A 21,424-nucleotide genomic window follows, 5' to 3' on the forward strand; every position below is an offset into this window, starting at 1 on the left:
AACCCAGCTCAACTTCAACTGGTCATAGAAGTGATACTTGCTGGGACCATTGGATGATTGGAATGTTAATAGCACATGAAATGGAACATTGTCATCGAGTGGGTTAAGGCAATAGATGATGTAATCTAAGGGAATGCAGGTTCAAATACTGGCAAGAGCCCTACTTTGTGTACTTGAGCAAGGCACTTAATCTATCTGGCCTGTCTTCACCCAGATGTGTAAACGCGGGTGTGTGGGCGGGACGATAACCGGTAATGCGTGTACCAGAATTCCATGGGATGTCGTCCAGGGACACTTGGATGTGGTGCACTTTAGTGCTCCAGGACCGACAGTTTGTATTGAACATACTTAAGTCTGTGTTGTGCTATATAAGAAAGGCGTATTATGAATTATACTATTATAATTATTTGTTAGGTATTACAGGTTACTATAGTGACTACCAGTCAACTGTTGTAAGTTGTCTGAGAAGGCCTTGACCTTGATATAAGACTATTAACCTGCCACTTTAACATTTGACTTTTAGGGCTGAACAAGTCAAACACAAAATGACTTTAGAAAGTAAGCTATTCTTTAGTATCACATTGTTGGATGGTCATAGTACTAGTGTGAATGAAGGTTATCGTACATATCAGTGCCGAATATGACAACATTTTTTTTTCATTTTGTCTTTACTGAATTAGTGATACAAAACATTAATATGCTCAATTTTAATTTTTTTTTTTTACGATGGTGATTATTATACTTTCTGGACAGAATAGTTGGCTTTAATATAAATGTGTTCATTGAGACTGCAATCAAACTTTTACTGATAACCAATTAGTTTATGCAAATAGTCCTGAATAAATATCATGACGACCAAAACGAACAGTGGCATTATGAGCCAGGTCAGGACGAGGGTACAATTATTTCATTGCCCCACCCCCACCCACATACCACACTCTTTGAAGCCTTCATTTTTTTCTTAAGAGTATAATGAAACTGACAATACATAATTTCATATCGCATATTTTTCTTTATACCTTCTTTTATGATGTATTTAAATACCCCTAGTAATACAATCAACCAGTCAAATCTATCACTGGAGGATACCATTACCCCATAGCAACTATTAAAAAAGAGGGGGAAAATCAGCTCTGTTCCCTCCTTTTGTTCACTTCCTTCAGTAAAAATTACTGTGAGCACATAATGTTGCGAGTGGTATGAAAAATAATAATCAATGTAAAAAAACCTGCACCATAAAATTTGAATTTTGCCAGTTTATTATTTGCTTAAAATCATACTTCAATCTAAGATATCGTGCGGTGCAATGTACAAAGGGCTTTGTTCATGTCAAATAAAATCCACAGCCTTTAATGTTACATCTAATATCACAGACCCACAAAATGACAGGGAACTTTTGATTGAATTCCTTGGTCAAATTGATAAGCCAACTTATGTCAAGGTACTATTTCCTTAGAATTCTTGAATGAACCCAATCCAATTATTAATGGCTAGGCAAGTTTTTCCAACCCTTGCTTCAACACTGTTTACAAGATGTGCGTGTGTGCGTGTGAGCAGGTGTGCAGGTGTGTGTTTTCTTCTTTATTTACAGAAAAACTACCATTTGAATGACACTGAAGTAGTGTCATTGTTCATGTCACAAAACTACAGCTTAGTCACTTGATGTTTTTCTCGGTGTCAGGTACAATGGAGTCCGATGTTTTGATTTCAGGGCGATCTCATTCACGTATTCCAGATCTACACCAGGCACAAGGGTAAAATCAAACTTCTGTAACAGTTTAGCTATGACGACTTTTGCTTCAATCTAAACAAGATGATAAAAAAAGAAAAAGAAATACAGGGAATAGTTTGAAACAAAAACAGACAGAGAATAATCTTAATTTCACTGTAACCTGCAGATGAGGAAGTAAACTGTACTTCCTGGAAGAAGGGTGTGTTGGGAGGGGAGGGGAGGGGAGGAGGAGGGAGGAGATAATCCGCCTTGACTCTTCGAGAGATTTGAAAATTGTTGCCACAGCAGCACAAATTCTATCTCTTACTTGGCATTAACGCAAAACTTAATATATTTTACAAAACACTTTTATCTAGAAGTTCATTTTATCCAAAAGAATAAAGAATGGTTGAAACAGGAAAGTATCTCACCATTGCAAAATGTTGTCCTAGGCAGTTCCTAGGTCCAAGAGCAAATGGAAAATATGCATGCAGCCGTCTGAAAGAGAAATACAAAGAGCACATCTTGGTGGTTATAGAAGAGACTTTATACTGAGGTCGAAATGAAGATTTTGACTTCTCGGTATATTAAAGGAATATAAAATATCTCTGCAAATCAATGATAGAGTCCATCTCGTTTACTGGCAATGGAGCTAGTTACCTGTTTAGATCTGTTTCATCATTGCAATCTCTAGATTTGAATTGCACCTTGAGAATATTATAATATATAATATGATATTGCCTTAAAATTCAATACAAAGTACTAGAAAGATACAAATAAATGATGCACCTAATTGTCAAGCATTAACACATTCATTCACACTGACGTCATCGGAGTATAAATCCTCACTGAGACTTTTAATTACCTCCTATCACCCCACCCCCTCTCCCCATCTTCATCCTCAAAATGCCTTCAAAGAAATTTGGATGATAAGAACAATGAATGTTTTCAAATAATTTCCTTACTGATGTTCCCTTTATTAAAGAGCTCACCTGTTATTTTCTTCTCTAAATCTCTCTGGATCAAACTTTTCTGGATTGTCCCAAAACCTTTCGTCTCGTCCTAGAGCATAATGGCTCAGCTGAAACAAAAACATCAATATATGATATTGAACTGTTTTATGCAAATGATCTTTTTTTACAACAAAAATTTAAACATTATAAATTAAGTCTATATAGCCAAATCCCTCCCCACCTCCCCCACCCCTTCCTACATCAAATTTCAACAAGCATTTTTGATAGTCACTCCAAAAGTTATCCACACTGAGGTATTCAATTCCCTACTTTAATAATCCTCAATGGCTGTGAATAATTTGGAGAATCTGAACTTCTAGGAAAGTATTTTTGAAAACAACTATCAATGTTTTGTGAGCTCAAATTTGGGACCAATGCTGGTGACTTTTAGTGCTGCACTTTTAGGTAACAGTCTGTTGGTACCATGCTACACTATTAATGGAGCCATGAGGAATTAGCCAACATAACGTCCTTACTTTGTTTTCTCCACCAGAAACGACCAAGCTAGGCAATAACTTCAACGGTCGGGGATGTGGAAATAAAACTTTCTATAAACAAGTTTTCAGTATTGACCTTGTTTTCATTACTGGTCGTAATAAGAAGCAGCCGACTTCTTGTAAACCATACATGAATGGATTGTCTTGGTCAGAGTGACACAAAGGTTTATAATGATCAAATGTAAATGCACCTCTACCTTATGTGTTTACAGTTAAAGGATTGGTTCAGTTGCCATACATGTTTATGTTATATGAAAGAGGACAATAAAAGAAACACAATGGTGAAAAAACTGTTCAAATATTCAAGTGTAAAGTTTTATCAGATTTTGTAGAAACTGCTGAAATCTGACTAGCTGTGATGTCACATCCTCACATTCCTGAAAAGTCTTTGTTTTTTTCTCTATATTTTGTGAGATTTCATGACTTTCAACCAAAAGATATGTCAGGAGATCTCATATTTGTCAAAGGAAGTATTTGAGATTAAACATCTGCAGAATTTTTGATTATATTATTTTTGTGTTAAAAATGTAAATAATTTTTAAAGAAATATATTCACAAATATAAATATAAGTTAAGGAAGTGAGGATGTGACATCACACCCTCACAGTACGTCTTTCTACACCAGTCGTTTTCAAAGAAATTTTGATATCTTCAAAGTGTCATATCTCCTTATCAGAGCATGCTATCATGGTAGTTTCTTCACTGTTATTTTTGTCTTTTTGTGCTCTTTCATACAAAATAGACATGTCAAACACCTGAACCAATCGTTTAATAAAATTTTAATTAGTTTTTAATAGCAAAATAAAATGCAAAACTGATAGTCAACAAACAAACAAATAAAATCATGGCTAGTAGAGAGCATGGTGGAAATTAAAACTATAAACTTGTACAAATAGTAAGCACCTAACTACAACATATCACTGAAGGTCATGAATCGATTCCACATGTTCATAAATGTTAATATGGTGTTGTCATGGTTACTAATGACTGTTGAACTAGTATGCACATGGTTGGGAAACACTTGATATAGTTGACCCTTGTCATAAAATCAGCATTTGCCTTGAATATTTAAACTGATGGCAATGACATCTTGAAATAAACCCAAACTGAAAAGATAATGCAAGTCAGAAAATTTACAAATTTACTAAACTCAAAATGTTTGAAATTGTCATGAAATTTTCTGCATAGATGGAAGCATGAAATGAAACAGAGATGACAGAAAATCCTTTGCTGAAGGCAGTATTTCCTAGCCTGTCGATCAATTCCTTAAATTGAAATATATAACTCCTGTCTCTTTTCTTCTTTCAAACAGTTTAAATCCTGTTCTAGTCAAAAATATCTGTTCCTTTTTTAAAAAAATTTTAATCCACAATGAGCCTTGAAATCATTTCAAGTTGAAATGTTCTCTAAACACTGATACTAAACTGTAAAAGAAAGATGAGATTGAAGTACCCAAACACGTGTACCGGCTGGAATCTTGTAGCCATTAACCACAAAGTCTCTGACGGACCTCCTCTGCATTCCAGCGACTGGTGGTGCCCATCGTAAGACCTCTTTCAGTACCTGTCAGGATAAAAACTCAATTTCAAATGAGAGACCATAACAAAGGTAGAAACAAAATCGCTTCCATTCATTTGCAAAATTTCATATATGGTTATACCATATCCGTTTAGCCTTCTAAACTGATGGTTTCTTTCAAAAGCAAAATGTTTATATTTTACAAAGGATTTCGTTGGCGTGGGGAGGGAAAGGAGGGGGTTCTTTATATTAACAGACAAGTGGACAATTTTCTCAAAAGTTTGATATGATGGTGGTGACTCTTCCAAATACTTTACCTTTCTCATGGTATTTGTATCCCCCTTTTGACAGACAGACATAATTTTTAACATAAGATGTATAATAAATCAATACAAAACAAATTGTTCTATTTTAACTGTAACTATTCTCTTCGTTTGTTTAGTTTGTCCTGTTCATGTTTATTGATAAGTTCATGGTTTTGCACATAAAAACTCTTGGCATTTTATCCTTGTCTTTATGTCAACCATTCTTGCACCACCCACCAAATTCAGTCTAGTCACTAGTACATGTGTACCTAGGGTTACTATATTTTATGTGAAGAAAGGGGGACAACTTGTGACAGTTGGGGGGGGGGAGGTGTCAAAGTTTAACTGTCCATCCCCTCCCCTTTCTGGGAACATATTGATTTTCATATTAATAGGAATGATTAAATCCAAATTACAATATGCATTGTAAGTTGAAATCGGTTGAAGGAATGTTTAATACTACTGACAATTTGCCCCTTCTTGCTTAGACTGGTTCGACTGGCGATATGGGTTAATCCCCCTAATGGATCTTAATGGTGGTACTCACAAGGTTCATATATTCTAATTTACAAGTATTGTCATACGTTATTGAATCATTGTCCCCGATGACAGCATCCACTTCCTCTTGTAGTCTGAAGAGCAAGGAGCAAGAAAAACATGAAATTCATAGTTTTTATGACAAATAATGCCAAACACTACCACGTCTTTGGAGAAAAAGGAATGAAATTCTGAATATGGCCTTGAAAGAACCTATAGCTTTCAAAACCTTCATTTAATAAAATCAATATCATATTGCTGGAGCAATTAAATAAATGATGGTAGGAGACTCAAGAGATAGTCAATATTGTTGATCATAACCAGATCCTTCTTTTAAGACTTACAAGCTAGTTTCTTTGTTTCAAGAGCTGGGAGGTTTTTAAAGGTTTTTGAAGGTTAGGTAATAGCCTACTTTCCTCACTTTTTGTAGATGTCGGGATGTCTTCCGACTATTTCATACGTGAAAGACATCAACTGACCAGTGGTGTCTTGTCCTGCAAGTAAAGAGAAATTCTTGATAAAACTAAAAGCAGGTAGATTTTACATAATGTCTTCAACACAGTAAATATTCTATTAATAAAAGAAAAGAAATGCTGTAGTAGTTTGATATTATTTTACTGATGATACTTCGGTTACCAAATGTCGTCAATATAGGGTATGGAACCAGCATAATGAAAATCCCTACTATTGGACATAAATTTCTTCCAGAAATTATACTGGCCTCTCTACAAATCTAGGGGAACTGATAACAGGTAACAAGAAGCCATTGTGTGAGGGAGAGAGAGGGGACGTGATGGATGGGGAGAGAGGGGATATGAGAGATATGGTGTGAGGGGAGGGGGTGGGGGTTAGAGGAGAGTGGATGATAGGTAGAGGAATGAGATGTGAAGGGTATGAGAGATGAGGCAATGTTGGGGTGAGAGAAGAGATAGGAGAGCAAAGGTCTTAGCTGCTTCAAGTGGTAATGTCGAAAACTTATTAAAAAGCTTGTTGACAAAATTCACAAACCTGCGACAAAAAAACTAACAAATTCATCAATCATTTCCTCCAATCCAAAGTTTCCTTTGAGACCAGATGAAGCTTGTAAGATGTGAGTCAAGATATCATTTGGGTAATCTCTTCCTTCGTTCATGTCTGCCAGCCTCTCTAAGATACAATTCTTCCCCATTTTTCTGATTAGATCGATTGCATCTTGTGTTTTTCTAACGGTGTTTCTCGACGCCTCCCTCGGATCAAACTGCAAAGAAATGCGAAGAATGAAGACAAAAATGGTCAGAGGCAGAAGTGATTCTATGAAAAAATTTTCGATGCACAAAATATTACCTTATTCATAGCTTGTTATAGTAATGATAAACAACTATTATAGAGACAGGATTTTACTTGTTTGATAAATTAATGATTATTTATTAATTAGATTATTAAAAAGGAGATAATAACCCAACTATCACCTTTTGTACATGTAATATAGCTCTTTTCCCCAAACATCTAAGACACATCTTTCTTCGTTTGGGGGGGGGGGGAGATCTCCTAGTCAATATTTGGTGTCCCGGGTGGCTGTCATTTTGTAAATCTATGATGTCATATCGCCACTAGGGGCTGAAAGCTTTAAACTTTTCCTCTGGTTTTCTTTTCATATTTTTAATGTAGATTGATACCAGTCTTTACACTGAATGAATGAATACCCAAAAGTTCAACGCATTATATATATTTTTTTCTCCATTTGCACAGCTCTCCCTGTTTTCATCATTTCTGGTACTATTTAAGTAATAAATTACGTTTTCATGTACCTGTTCGTTGGTACCTGGTCTATCACTATATTCAATAAAAGATTATTAGTGATATATAATTCAAATTGTTGGAAATTCTACCCCGAAATGCACATTACTTGAAGGGTCAAAATTAAGCTAAAACTCAAGTTATCGAGACAGTTTGAACTATTTCCCACAAGAACGATAAATAAACGAGTTTTGACTGGCAAAGCAAAACAAGCTGATTTGAACGAAGTATGAGGCCTACCCTTATGAATGGATTTCTAATCTGAGCCATGACACCCGTAAAGGTCTGAGTTGCAGCCTTGCAGACCTACCCTTATAAATGGATGTACCAGATGAGCCATGATACCCGCGAAGATATGTCTTGCAGCCCTGCAGTGCGGAGCATCACCGTTGGAGATAACATTGAGATCATTCAACCCGAAAGCCACCTGCATAGAATCGATATTAAAACAAACGACAGAAGGTCAGCCATGTTTCTTTTATATATATAAATTAGGAGAACTGTCATTTTGATCCAGGTAAGTTATTCTATCAAGACAAATGGAGAGAATAAAAGAAAAACAGAAAGTTCACAAATGATTAATCATGACAAACATGATTAATTGGTGGGTAAACGTGTGAACAGAAGGTTAATCCAACTTTACATTATATAGAGTACAAAGCAGATTTTGAATCTCTTGGCATTCCTTTTTCTATTTTAATATCTTTTAAATATCAGTTGAATATGAAACTATATTTCAGCTGCCATAATGAATTTGCTTTACACTATTTACACAACGGGAAGAAGCCTGGCAAAGTCATGTTACCTTTGCAATGATATCCATGGCAACCTTATTAAACTCATCAGCCATTAGTATTTCCGTCTTTCCATCTGCCTTTGGTCTCAGGTATGTGATCAACTCATCCACACTGTTGTTGTATTGGTACATTAAATCTATCAGATACCTAGTAGAGACCAAACCAGAAGTTTAGGAGTTTGTCTTCATTAGATAATTTGTTTGGTAACGAAGGAAAAGAAAAACAAAGCAGCAAGAACAAACAAAACAAGCAAAGGACAAAACCACAAGCAAACAAAGACAAAGAATGTTACCTACAGAAAAGCATCTGTACAAATAGGCTCTCCAGCCATTCACAAAATAAACAGAGGGCGCTGCCACATTGGTCCTATCGATTTATGCGAAACTGGACAAGCACTCCGTATGCACAGCAAACCAGTGCTGTATGTTGAGAACTAGTAGTATAATTATTGAGATCTTTTGAAGCATATTGATACGTTTACATATATACTTAAAGTTTCAAGTCAAACTAATTTTGTTTCAATTGGCTTTATTGCCATCAATGCTTATGCATAATTTGGATACTCCTCAATCTGACTACAGTATTAAAGAGAGTGTTTAGCCATAGTCCACTCTTAATGAGCACATTATTAACCGAACGCTCCAATCCAGAATGTTCTGTGTCCCAGAAAGTTCTTCCTTTGATCACATTTTACATTTCCAAATCACATAATTGTCATTGTCCCTAAGGTGGTGCAAATTTTGTACAATAACAGATTATATAGTTATTTGTAGGTTCATGTTACCATTCTATCCTTAAACTGTTACATGCGGTACCCACATCCATGCAAAATACACGTTTTCATATATCCACAACTTCCATGCAGCCTTACAAAACTTGACAAGATTGTCTCTTAAAATACATCAAACTTGATTATAGGTTTCCATGCATTCTTCGTTATCTACTCTTGTCTAGCGATAGTAATGACCAAAATGGTATACATGCAAATGAGCGAATATTTCGTTTTCCTTGACAACCCTGAAAATTCCACCCTGAGTTGATTAAACCCTTACAGTTGTAAGCTAATTGCCCGTGATATGTTAGCACAACCACCATCACATAGATATTAAACAAAAAGACTTTGACACTTAATCTTTAAAACTCTTACTATTTGAACTCTCACACTGATAAAACAAACAAATGAATGAATGAGTGATTGATAAGATAATTAAATGAAAAGACATACCCTCTTTTAAAAGGTGGACTAAGAATCTTTCTATTCCGTTCCCACCGTTTGTTGTCTAATTCGCTGAAGAGGCCATTTCCTCCCAGACGTTTACCGCATGCGTTTTGAAATACACCATAAAACTTGTATGGCTTGCTTGTTTTGGTATTGATTAAAAGTTCCTGAAATGTGTAAAACGTGAGTCGAGTAGAGATTCACCGTATACTCTGACGATTATGATTGAGAGAATGCATCTATGCGTCATTGGAAATTCAAGTAAGCTTTTCACAGAGACAAGATGCAGTACATCAATCGAAAAAAACGGTTGGCGACATGAAAACAAACCAGCATTAAAACGACTACATTCAAGGGTTATATTTTAATGGTGTTGGGCAATTCTGATTTTTTTTTGGGGGGGGGGCTATAATTCTGTCAAATTTTCATTCAAATAGTGCTGGGATATTATTATTATTATTATTATTATTATCATTATTTTGTTTTTACTATAATTCTGTCAATATTCGCAGCTGTTAAATCTTCTGCGTTATGCTCTTACAAGCTTCAAATGGCATACAAAAAGGTTTGGAATTTAATTCATACTTCTAAAGACCTTTTAAAAGACCTCTTTAAGAAAATAGACTAACATTTTGCCAGTAACAAGTTAATGCCTGTCATCCAAAGCGTTGATATTAAAGTCGACCATACATTTACAACACTATAGGTAAGAGCACTAGAATATTAATGTTCTTTTAGTTGAAACTACTCCCCCCCCCCCCCCCAGTGCCATAAGCCTCAGAGCAAAAGGAATATCCTATTAAACAAAATGGGTGCAGTAAATAATATTTTAAAGGGCCAGATAATCAGGTTTGGAGTTCGGTGAGTATAACCCCCTTACAATGACTGTAGTATTTGTGTTGTAATTTTTCTCCCGCTCTTGAGTACCCTGTATCTTTGTTCAATCTTTAACAGAAATAAATATTAACCACAAGAACATACTCATAAGCTCACTGGATTCACTAATAGAGTTGTTTTAACTATACTCACCCTCACAACGGAAGGCTCCATGCACACAACAGATGCCTTATCGAAGATGTGCATCGCAAAGACAGAGCCATATGTTTTTTGCCTGTAGGTGTGAAGGAGAGGAAGCATGTTAACAGGTTGAAAGATGGTTCCTTATCCATGGATATATAACAAACAGGTTGAAAGGTGGTTACTTATTCATCAATATATAACCAACAGGTTGAAAGATGGTTACTTATCCATCAAGATATAACCAACAGGTTGAAAGATGGTTCCTTATCCATGAATATATAACCACCAGGTTGAAAGGCGGTTCCTTATTCATCAATATATAACCAACAGGTTGAAAGATGATTCCTTATCCATCAATATATAACCAACAGGTTGAAACATGGTTCCTTATTCATCAATATATATCCAACAGGTTGAAAGATGATTCCTTATCCATCAATATATAACCAACAGGTTGAAACATGGTTCCTTATTCATCAATATATATCCAACTATTATTAGAGAAAGTAAAACTGACCACTGATGCAGTTGCATTATCTTATTGGAACAGTCTATTCAAATGACAGTCCATAAACCAGGGGACGTAGAAACTATGAAGAACCTTATCCAAAAGTCGGTTCATATATCTAACGTTTTCGGAGCTTGCCAAGTTTTTTGCCAACCTTTTAACAGCAAGTCCGTAGTCCTAGCTATATTCATGCATTCTAAGCATTATTTCAGAGAGGTGGGGGTCTGTTAAGACATGGATCAGTCTCTTCATGGAATATCCTGGGTTATGCTTTACTGTAAGCAACACATTGCACTGTTAGTTATAGCCTACTGTGTTTAGACCAAATTGACTCTGAAATTAAACAAAGATCACTGTCCTATTCTCACACTCAACGATGTTACTTTATTACATATTCCACTCAATTTTTCCAGATCTGTTCACTGAACATGTTATTAATCACCGATTCAAACACCAATAAATTTCCATTTTGTATCTCACTACGTAAGTTGTACGAGAATGACTGTATCTTGTGCAAACTTAAGTGAAAAATTTCGGATCAGAGTTTAATATCAACTTATCAATATGACTTTCATTATGGTTAAATGTCATTTCCAGAAAAAGGAGGCTACCATTAAACGTCTGTTTCATCCATTACTTGGACGTGATTTTACCCATTTTAAATTTAACAGTTTAATTGCACGGTTACAACGATTCCAAACCTTGTTTCTAGTAGAAATACTAACGGGAAAAACTCACACTGACAAACATAGATTAACTAGTGTGCTGCAGGGTAAACAAAAATGTTGCCCTTCATGGGAAACATCCCTACAAAACAGTCCTAAAATAATCACCACAATGTTGTTTACTATATACTGATAAGAAACAATTATAGGTTTGCTCATCTCTTATCAGTACAGTGTACCCTCATTTATAGTAAACCCGTCTCAGGGTTAAAAGGGATACATAATTCCTGAAGAGAACCAATTTAATTTTGGTTTGTTTGCTGTTAATCTCTCTGCATAACCTGATGTAGCTTGAATTATCACAAGACCAAGATGTTTAAATTTTTGAAATTTTGTGACACATGCGACCTGGCAACATTGGTAGAGTGTGTGACATCAATAGTCATAATTATAGGCATAGATGTATGCCCAGATTATCCCTAAGGAACTTAACAAAATAAGACATGTAAACGGAAATTACTTTTACAGTGCACAGCATGTCTGCTGTTAATCATCAATGTAATGCACCAACGAAGTGACTTTTAATAAGTACGAAAGATTTCAATCTAGCAAAGTAACAAGACTCTGCTCTTTCAAAATCAGCAAAATTTAGTTACCTTTTTTACGCATGTTGGGATGATGATTTTTGGCCATCATGGGGGGGGGGGGGACTCGTGTTTTACCAATATAGTGCCGGCGCATGTGCTGGGTACATTGTCCACTATCAGACACAAATCTTTTCAAAATTTGTCGTTATTAAATCTTTCTGATATGTGTACAAGGTATTAGTGTACAATCAACCTATATTATTAACTCCTTTAATCTGTAATGTAAAATGCAGAAAAGTTGCTAACAAAATTAAGTTACCATTTTACAAGCACCATTGAAAAATGTCCTCCTTCCCTGGCAACCTCTGCGATTTCAGGTTCATGACCCCAAATGAAACTGAAAGATGCAAGAGGCATATTAACATTAAGGTGATAAGAGTTCATTAGTGATCATTTATACAAAGCAGCCAGTCAATTTAACCAAACACAGCTGACCGTAAACATGTAATGACATCTGTAGCGGGCTCCAGCCAAGAACATAACAAGTCTTGTTTTAAGGGTCAATGTGTTTTCTGTGTGTATTTCGTTAAACATAAAACCGTCAAAAATTAAAAGGAGAAGTAGCAACCTTAACCTTTACAAGGAAATTAATATGCTGTTTGTCAAATCACTATATACTGCTTTGACCTGGCATCCTTAATTAATGCAAAACAAAACACTCATATAGTCCCTCAAACTTCAAAGGGCATGCGTAGTTTGTGAGTACGTAGTTCAAGTACAAATTTCATGAATTTATCATGGCTATCTTCGTTCTATCAAGTATCATCACAGAAGTTCATTCATGTGCGTACCCATGACAACTTGGATGTAGATTGGTGCATTGAAATCAAAGGGCACTTCAGAATTTAGGTAAGTCTCGCTCAAATACCCTGATCTCGAACGTAGTTCAAGTACAATTTAATCAAAAATAAAAAAAGGTGCGGCCTATAAGATTCACTCACACTTGAACTGCCATACAGTGAAGTTGCAACTAATATTAAGTTAATGAGTTGGTGTTACGCATGCTACGGAACATGAATCGACAGTACATACGCACACACAGTAAACGATATGCATTTAGCCCCAAGACAATAGGCTTCGAGGCCTTAATAGTAGCACACTGCAGTTTATAGCGGAGGGTACAACGTCTTACACACTGTACTGTACATATGAACATGACCAGGATGCGATACTACGAAGAGCGAGACTTGCACAATTCAACAGGCCTACGAGAAAATACATAGAGCCACAGTAAATAGATTATCGTAAACATTTGTGACCTTCAATTTAACATAAACAACATATCAATTTCATAACTTCGGGACTGAACCCACTAATGTAATAACTTCTTCGGACCAGACTGGCATTAGCCTGGTAGATCCATAACAATACATGGATTTTTTTAGAAAAGGAACGTGTGGGACGCCGATATGGCAGCCACTAGCAAATTGCTCATCGAACAACCGGGACGGCGACTGTTACAACATCCACTGGACTGAGATAGTCAAAAGGATCATCTGTACGACTGCATGACGCCCCTTCTATAATCTCGCAGAATTTGATTCAGTTATCACAGTAATGTTCCCAAAAACATTTTCAAAATAGTATCAATCACATACATGTTTCAGCAAACTGGAATATGTTAAAGAATTTGAGCTGCAACTCATAACCTGAAATAGAACTTGACTAGTCCCAATCTACACCAGGGCTCGAATTAAGGCTTGTTAGAGGCAAGACAGTTTGTTGTTAAGAGCAAGCTATGAATTAGTCTGGCTTTTATTGAAATAGAATTGTAATGTTTCAGCTTTGAAAAGGCATTTTCCAAAGTAAGAGAAAACACATACAGGTATGAGAGAAAATTGGTACTTACTGTTTTTTATTCCCCACACTTCAATTTAGCATGCACTCTCAGATGTCCGATTTATAAATCGTAGCTCAACAAACAAGAACATTATGAGGGAAGGGTGAGTGGAAGTTGTTTATGTAAGCAACAGATAATTTCTGAGTGCAGTAAGACAATTGGTAGGTACACACAAAATTTGCCGTCGGTTACACAGGGAATGACAAAAATCACCTCAATTGATTGATTCATTGATTTGAGATCAATTCTTTCATTTACCTGCGCTTCTTTGGACATGGTAGATGCCTGTATTTCCTTCGTACGTATAGAATCTTCACCAGAAAGAAAAGACATGATGAGCAAAGGACGATGATAACCAGTATCACAGCGAGAAACAGTAACCTCAAAAACATTGTCAAACCTTTCATTCTTTTGTATAAATAACCTGTGAAATGAAACAGAAAATGTTCCCTTGGTCATCATATTATATATATATATATATATATATATATATATATATATATATATATATATATATATTAATTCAAGATTGATAATACATAGAATGACTAAGTGATGCACACTGGACATCTGTGCAAATGGTCACAGAATTGAGCTTCAAGAGCTTCAAGCTTGCTGACTAGATATCCTATACCCACACCTAATCAGTAATCACACCCTCCCCCCACCAGGGCCGTCTTAACGCATGGGCCCACTGGGCCCTGGCCCAGGGCCCCGCGATGTCAGGGGCCCCGCAATCGTAGTAACCCCATGTCTTAATCTGGGAGGAAAACTTATTGAATAGGCCATTATGCCTGATTGAATTCGATACTTGACAACTTGTGACGAGAGTTAGTTAAACACTTGAGAGTTTGACATTAAATATTCGAATCTGAGTTGGCAACCCTGGAATATACAATGCCCCGAAGGCTTACAACACCTCAAAACACCTCAAAAAGATTGACTTTCAGCCAATTATACAACAGTTTACGATCAAGAAATGCCGCAAGTTCCGTTAGTTCCCCCAGTTGCAAGACTCAACACAAGGGTGTTACAAATGGTGAGTCCAGTATTGTTAGGGAAGGGATGGAGGGCAACTGGAAGATTACTCTTCTATAATGTATTTCAGCTTTTAGATATATCACGTATGTTATTCAGCTAAAGTTTTATGCTTTATGTGCGACATAGGTAGGGGTGGTAAATGCAGGCATGTCTATGCTTGAGCGATTGTCAAGGATGTCAATTTTTCACGCAACTTTTTTCGAACTCACTTGATTGAGGGGCCCCGCTCCATTGCCGGGCCCGGGGCCCGGTGATCTCTTAAGACGGCCCTGCCCCCCACCTCCCTCCTATGCAACTCACAGTCTGTGACTATATCGATGGCAACCAGTTACGACTGAGAGCGGGAACGCCCAGGTGTTGCCCTTAATATTGAAGCACAGAAGATACATTGTAAGTTTGCATGTTCCCTTGCTGTACTGATAGATTAATGTTTGAGTTGCTCTATTGAAAAGACAGCTTGTGATCACTTTTTTCGAACGCAAGTTCGATCTTCACAGCATCATTAGGTGCCAACAATATTCATCCTTGAACATGGTCTAACAAAAATAGTGACATGTTACAATACTCCCCATTTACTACTACAGTATTACTAGTTTAGAGCAAACTAAGGCCAATACATAGCTTATACTAGGCTAACCTGAGCCAGCAGAGTGTAATCTAAACCAATAATTATACCGAACCCTAATCTTAGGCTAGCTTGCTTGCTAAGCTAACCTTGGTTAGTCCAGCTTTTTTCACATTTTGTTCTTAACTTCGGTTGGTTATTGTGTTTAGGAATACAAACCTGATGAATAGTTAGACTAGTAGTAGTACTAGTAGCACTGCAAGTAACACAAACTTCAACCTCTATTGCCACCGAAATTTGGAAGTTGTTCAAAGCTTGATAGAACCGAGTATGACAACAACAAATTTCATGAATTTCTCATGGCTATCTTCGTTCTATAAAGTATCATCACAGAAGTTTATTCAAGGACATACCCATGACAACTTGGATGTAGATTGGTGCATTGAAATCAAAGGGCACTTCAGAAGTTAGGTACGTCTCGCTCAAATACCCTGATCTCGAACGTAGTTCAAGTACAATTTAATTAAACATAAAAAAAAGGTGCGGCCAATAAGATTCACTCACACTTGAACTGCCATACAGTGAAGTAGCAACTAATATTAAGTTTATGAGTTGGTAATATATATGCTACGGAACGTGAATCGACAGTGCATAAGCACACACAGTAAACGATATGCATTAATTAGCCCCAAGACAATATACGTAGGGCTTAATAGTAGCACACTGCAGTCATAGCAGAGGGTACAATGTCTTACACACTGTACTGTACATATGAACATGACCAGGATGCGATACTACGAAGAGCGAGACTTGCACAATTCAACAGGCCTACGAGAAAATACATAGAGCCACAGTAAATAGATTATCTTAAACATCTGTGTCCCTCATGTAAACATAAAAACATATCAAATTCATAACTTCGGGACTGAACCCACTAATGTAATAACTTTTTCGGACCAGACTGGCATTAGCCTGGTAGATCCATAACAACATATGAATTTTTTAGAAAAGAAACGTGTGGGGCGCCGATACGGCAGCCACTAGCAAATTGCTCATCGAACAATATTAAGGGACGGCGACTGTTACAACATCCACTGGACTGAGATAGTCAAAAGGAACTCACCTACTCCTTATCACACCCTCCCCATCCCCCCCCCCCCCTCCTCTGCCACTCACAGTCTGTGACTATATCGATGGCAACCAGTTACGACTGAGAGCGGGAACACCCAGGTGTTGCCCTTAATATTGAAGCACAGAAGATACATTGTAAGTTTGCATGTTCCCTTGCTGTACTGATAGATTAATGTTTGAGTTGCTCTATTGAAAATACAGCTTGTGAGCATGGCTATCTCATGGCTATCTTCGTTCTATAAAGTATCATAACAGAAGTTTATTCATGTGTGTGCACATAACAACTTGCAATTGGATGTAGATTGGTGCATTGAAATCAACGGGCACTTCAGAATTTATACGAATTAATTGGTACGTCAGTTCTTCCATGACGTATGCTTGAACGATCAAATACCCTGATCTCGAACTCCGAATGAAAACTGGTTTAAGGATGATCACATTTTGATGCAAGTAAATTTGATATCCGTCAGTTGAACATTTTCACGAATTACAATCATCAACATATCCTGGGAAACCATATTCGGTGCGAAGAACTTCTTTAAAGCACTTGGGCGATACCATGATGGTTTGGAAAATTGACCTTTCTTTGATCCGAAACACATATTAGCTTGTCAGGTTCCTGTCATGCTTAACAGCAATTTAGATGTGACACTGCTGCAGACATCGATTGAGATGAAAATTTAAACAGAGCAAAAAAGGGGTGTTACTAAAACGAATGACAATTGCGTTACACATAACGAATGACAATATGTTGTACACACTAAAAAATTGCGCTGACTAAAACGAATGACAGTAAGTGACAGCACAGACATTTGCTTCGACCGGATATCACAGTTCAGACTTCGTGGCAGGGGCGTATCCAGGGGGGCGCAACAGGCGCGCGCCCCCCCCCTATTGGCCGTCACCAAAAAAAAAAAAGTTTAGCAAAAAAAAAAAAAAAAAATTGATGACGACCTTTATGTGAGATGTCGGTGATCGCTCATCCCCCCCCCCCTCCCGTATGCTTTATTTTTTGTTTGCCAAAAAAAGGTTCTGGCGAAGTTCGGCGGCATAATAGTTTTAGAAACATAGATGGTAATTGTGTTTGTATTATCACTATAAACACTAAATGACATGCCAGCCATACTAAATTGTTCATTTTGTGTCCATATTTACTGGAAATGTTGCTTATTATTAAGGTCGAAAAATGGATCACATATGGCCATGGGCGGCGATCCTGGGTGGAGGGGGGATATATCCCCCCATGAAAATGGGTGGAGGGGATGTAATGCACCATATCCCCCCCCACCAAATGCCAGGGATAAGAATATTTTCATGCCTACATTTATGCATCTTCGTTAATGTACGGATCTTTTTTAGCTTCATTTCTCGCCTACCATAAACGCAGTGCGATCTTTTCAAATAAAGCGTCTTTATAAAGCAAAAATAGTTGACTGTAGGCTTCATTGGCCCTATAACAACAAAATGTATTATTGCGCCCACGGTATTGATATAGTACATATATGCACCCTCATAGTATTCATATAGGCCCTATAGTAGGCCTACACACGTACATGTTCCCTCGAACAGCTGAGAATCTCATGTAACCAGGGTAATGCTTAATACACGTTTCACCTGGATGCCCTAGCAATCGGTACCTTGGAATGTAACTATGTGTAATTGTGTATTGCATGTGTATAGGCCTATAATAGCCTGCATGAGGCCATTTTCTTCATCGAATAATATAACAGAGCTCTCGAACATTCTAACGTTGCGCCTGAAACAAGATTGACAGGGGCAATTTTCCCAAAATAACACCCGAAATTAAAAAAAAAAGTATTTTGGATCCTGATTATGAGATATTTCGGACATGACATCCTTATTTTAAAGTTGGGTATATATGCCGCTTGGAAACCTCGGGAAGTGCCGTTTCCGGCCATCTAGAGGGTTTGTTAATCCCAAAATTTTCTTGTACGCTTCGCGCCAACTCATGGTGGCGCTACGCTTAGATAGTCAACAAGGTCATATCCCCCCCCCCCCCACCCCCACTCGGAAGTACGGATCGCCGCCCATGCATATGACACCATTTTGCATTTCAGCCCTTCTTTGAAAGCAAAAATTGTACACCCCTCCCCTTAGACCCATCCCCCAGGACGGCGATCATTCATGCCTGGCGCCCCCCCTATTGGAAAATCCTGGATACGCCCCTGCGTGGGTATATTAAAGCCACGCAAACCGAGTGGACGCGAATTGCGTGGCTTACAGATCTAGTAAAGTATACGGACAAGATGCAAACGCACCTTATAGTAAGCGAAATTGTAAGTCTGATTTTAAAAAGTAAATTTAACGTCATTTTTCCGATATTAATTGATAGAAACTAACAATACTATCATCTTGAAACGGCTTCAGTTATCTTTCTATATAAATCTACAGAGGCAAATATCAAAAGCACAGCACTCAAGCGCATTCTCACAACAACAAAAAACTTTCCCCGTGATTTCTATCCGTAAATAACACCAAAACCCTGCAACCACGTAACATGCGATTTTCCTCAAATCATTTTTGCGCAGAAAACTAGTAACCGCATTTACTCCACCCACTCATTCTATCTCTTCTCACCACTGTCCTTCGTTGTCATTCGTTGTCATTCGCTGTCATTCGCGAATGATATTTAAGCCTGTACAAAGTCAATTGTCATTCGCTGTCATTCGTTTTAGTTTGTCCCAGCAAAAAGTGTCTGGGTAATACTAACTTTCACGGTATATCATTTTGTTTTACATAAAATAGATGTGTTTGGGGACGAAAAACGATCTGATTACCACTTTCATCAAGTAACGAATTTAGATAGGTTAAGGCTACGATGTTACCTTAAAGGTCAGCAGTATATTGGCCCCAAACAGTTTGCTGCCATCAACCAACGGAAACTTCGTTCCAATCCACATTTAGTTTGTGACCTTTGACTTAGCGTGGTGGTACAGCGCAATGGAATTTCCCCTTTGTGAGCCCCTTTATGTAAACAAAACATCTTCCACTGACGATACGGCCTTTGTCAGTTGACCATATCCAATCACACAGTAGCCTACGTATTGTGCAGGGTATACGATTTTCAGTCACACAGTACTGTGCGGTGTTTGCCATATCCAATTACACAATATGTACTGTGCGGCGTGTACGTGTTATGTTCGGTCAACTAGCTGCAGTCACCTGTGTGATTTACAGTATGATGTACTTACACTGTAGTTCCACGGTAATACGGAGCTGAATTGTTTGGCCGAGTCCGTGTTTCTTACTATGCTAAGTAAGTGCGAAAGAAGGTGCGAACCGCACCATTAGCAGCTTACTGCTTGTGACAAGACCAGTGTAGCAAATAGAAGCATGCTGGTCATAACTTGGTTCACCTTGTTATGATATCTTGGAGTTTGAACAAATCAACTTACATTAACTTGTAACTATTTGCATAGGACATGTTACTTATGTGATGCGTGAGATCAGGAACACAAAACTGAATGTTCAAGTCAAGTACAAGTAAAAATAGTCACACAAGAAGAATCGAATTCATGTAGCTGGCCTGACAATATTAGGCCTAAACAAAATATTAGCCCAAAGGGGTCTTCTCCAATATACTCTAAGCTAAGACATATATCTGGAATCCAGAGCAGTGACAGCGGAAGCGTAAGGCTCGGACAGGTGGGGTGACAACCTACTCGTGCCGGGGGAGGCGTATGAAGAGGGGGGGTCCGGGATTCCAACCCCATGACACAAACGCGAAAAAAAGTCAAGAAAATAAGAATAAAACACCATGGACAGACATTACACCATTTTTCATCATAGAGTTCTCAGTCTAAACTGCAGTTTTTTTTTCCAAGCCGAGCCAAGCCGTAAATAAGAAATGAATGTGTAGCAAGTGGTATGACAGATATATAGCAAATAAGTAATATATATATATATATATATATATATATAATATATATATATATATATACATATACATATATATATATATATATATATATATATACATATTTATATTACTTTTTATTATTATTTTTTTCCTACTATATTTTTTCTACTATATTTCCCTACTATATTTTTCCTACTATATTTTTCCTACTATATTTTTCCTAGCTTCAATATTAAGAAAATAGGCTTAGCCTAACTTAGGCCTATGTACGTAGCATTGCCCTTGGTTAACTTAGGTTATGCATAGGTCTGTGTTGTGCTACATAAGAAAGGCATATAATGAATTATTCTATTATAATTACTTTTTAAGGTATTAAAGGTTACCAGTTAACTGTTGGAAGTTGTCTGAGAAGGCCTTTGACCTTGATATAAGACTATTAACCTGCCACTTTAACATTTGACTTTTAGGGCTGAACAAGTCAAACACAAAATGACTTTAGAAAGTAAGCTATTCTTTAATATCAAAATGTTGGATGGTCATTGTACTAGTGTGACTGAAGGTTATCGTACATATCAGTGCCAAATACGACAATTTTTGTCATCTTGGTCTTTACTGAATTAGTAATACAAAACATTATTATGCTCAATATTAATTTGTTTTTTATGATGATTATTATCAAACTTTATGGACAAAACAATTGGCTTTAATATAAAAGTGTTCATTGAGTCTGCAATCAAACTTCTTACTGATGACC

The 21,424-nt window shown here is 37.1% G+C and overlaps 1 protein-coding gene across 3 annotated transcripts; it reads right to left on the reverse strand.

Annotated features, from left to right (window-relative positions):
* Positions 1-701: 701 nt before the first annotated feature.
* Positions 702-16,556, reverse strand: LOC139970583 (cholesterol 24-hydroxylase-like). 3 transcript variants are annotated; one of them, XM_071976381.1, is made up of 14 exons: positions 15,879-16,059; positions 14,312-14,477; positions 12,473-12,550; positions 10,403-10,484; positions 9,380-9,540; positions 8,163-8,301; positions 7,668-7,784; positions 6,590-6,818; positions 6,003-6,075; positions 5,592-5,676; positions 4,674-4,784; positions 2,704-2,792; positions 2,143-2,209; positions 702-1,804 (listed from the first exon to the last, which is right to left on the reverse strand). In XM_071976381.1, the coding sequence occupies exons 2-14, from the start codon at positions 14,458-14,460 to the stop codon at positions 1,652-1,654; spliced, it is 1,533 nt and encodes a 510-aa protein (XP_071832482.1). In that variant the 5' UTR covers positions 14,461-14,477; positions 15,879-16,059; the 3' UTR covers positions 702-1,651. The 3 variants fall into 3 exon arrangements, with proteins under 3 accessions (XP_071832482.1, XP_071832483.1, XP_071832484.1); XM_071976382.1 differs by lacking the exons at positions 14,312-14,477; positions 15,879-16,059 and adding an exon at positions 16,503-16,556 and having other exon boundaries at positions 12,473-12,553; XM_071976383.1 differs by lacking the exons at positions 14,312-14,477; positions 15,879-16,059 and adding an exon at positions 13,434-14,220 and having other exon boundaries at positions 12,473-12,553.
* Positions 16,557-21,424: the final 4,868 nt, after the last annotated feature.

Source organism: Apostichopus japonicus, chromosome 8 (assembly GCF_037975245.1).
Source record: "Apostichopus japonicus isolate 1M-3 chromosome 8, ASM3797524v1, whole genome shotgun sequence".
Taxonomy (NCBI): domain Eukaryota; kingdom Metazoa; phylum Echinodermata; class Holothuroidea; order Aspidochirotida; family Stichopodidae; genus Apostichopus; species Apostichopus japonicus.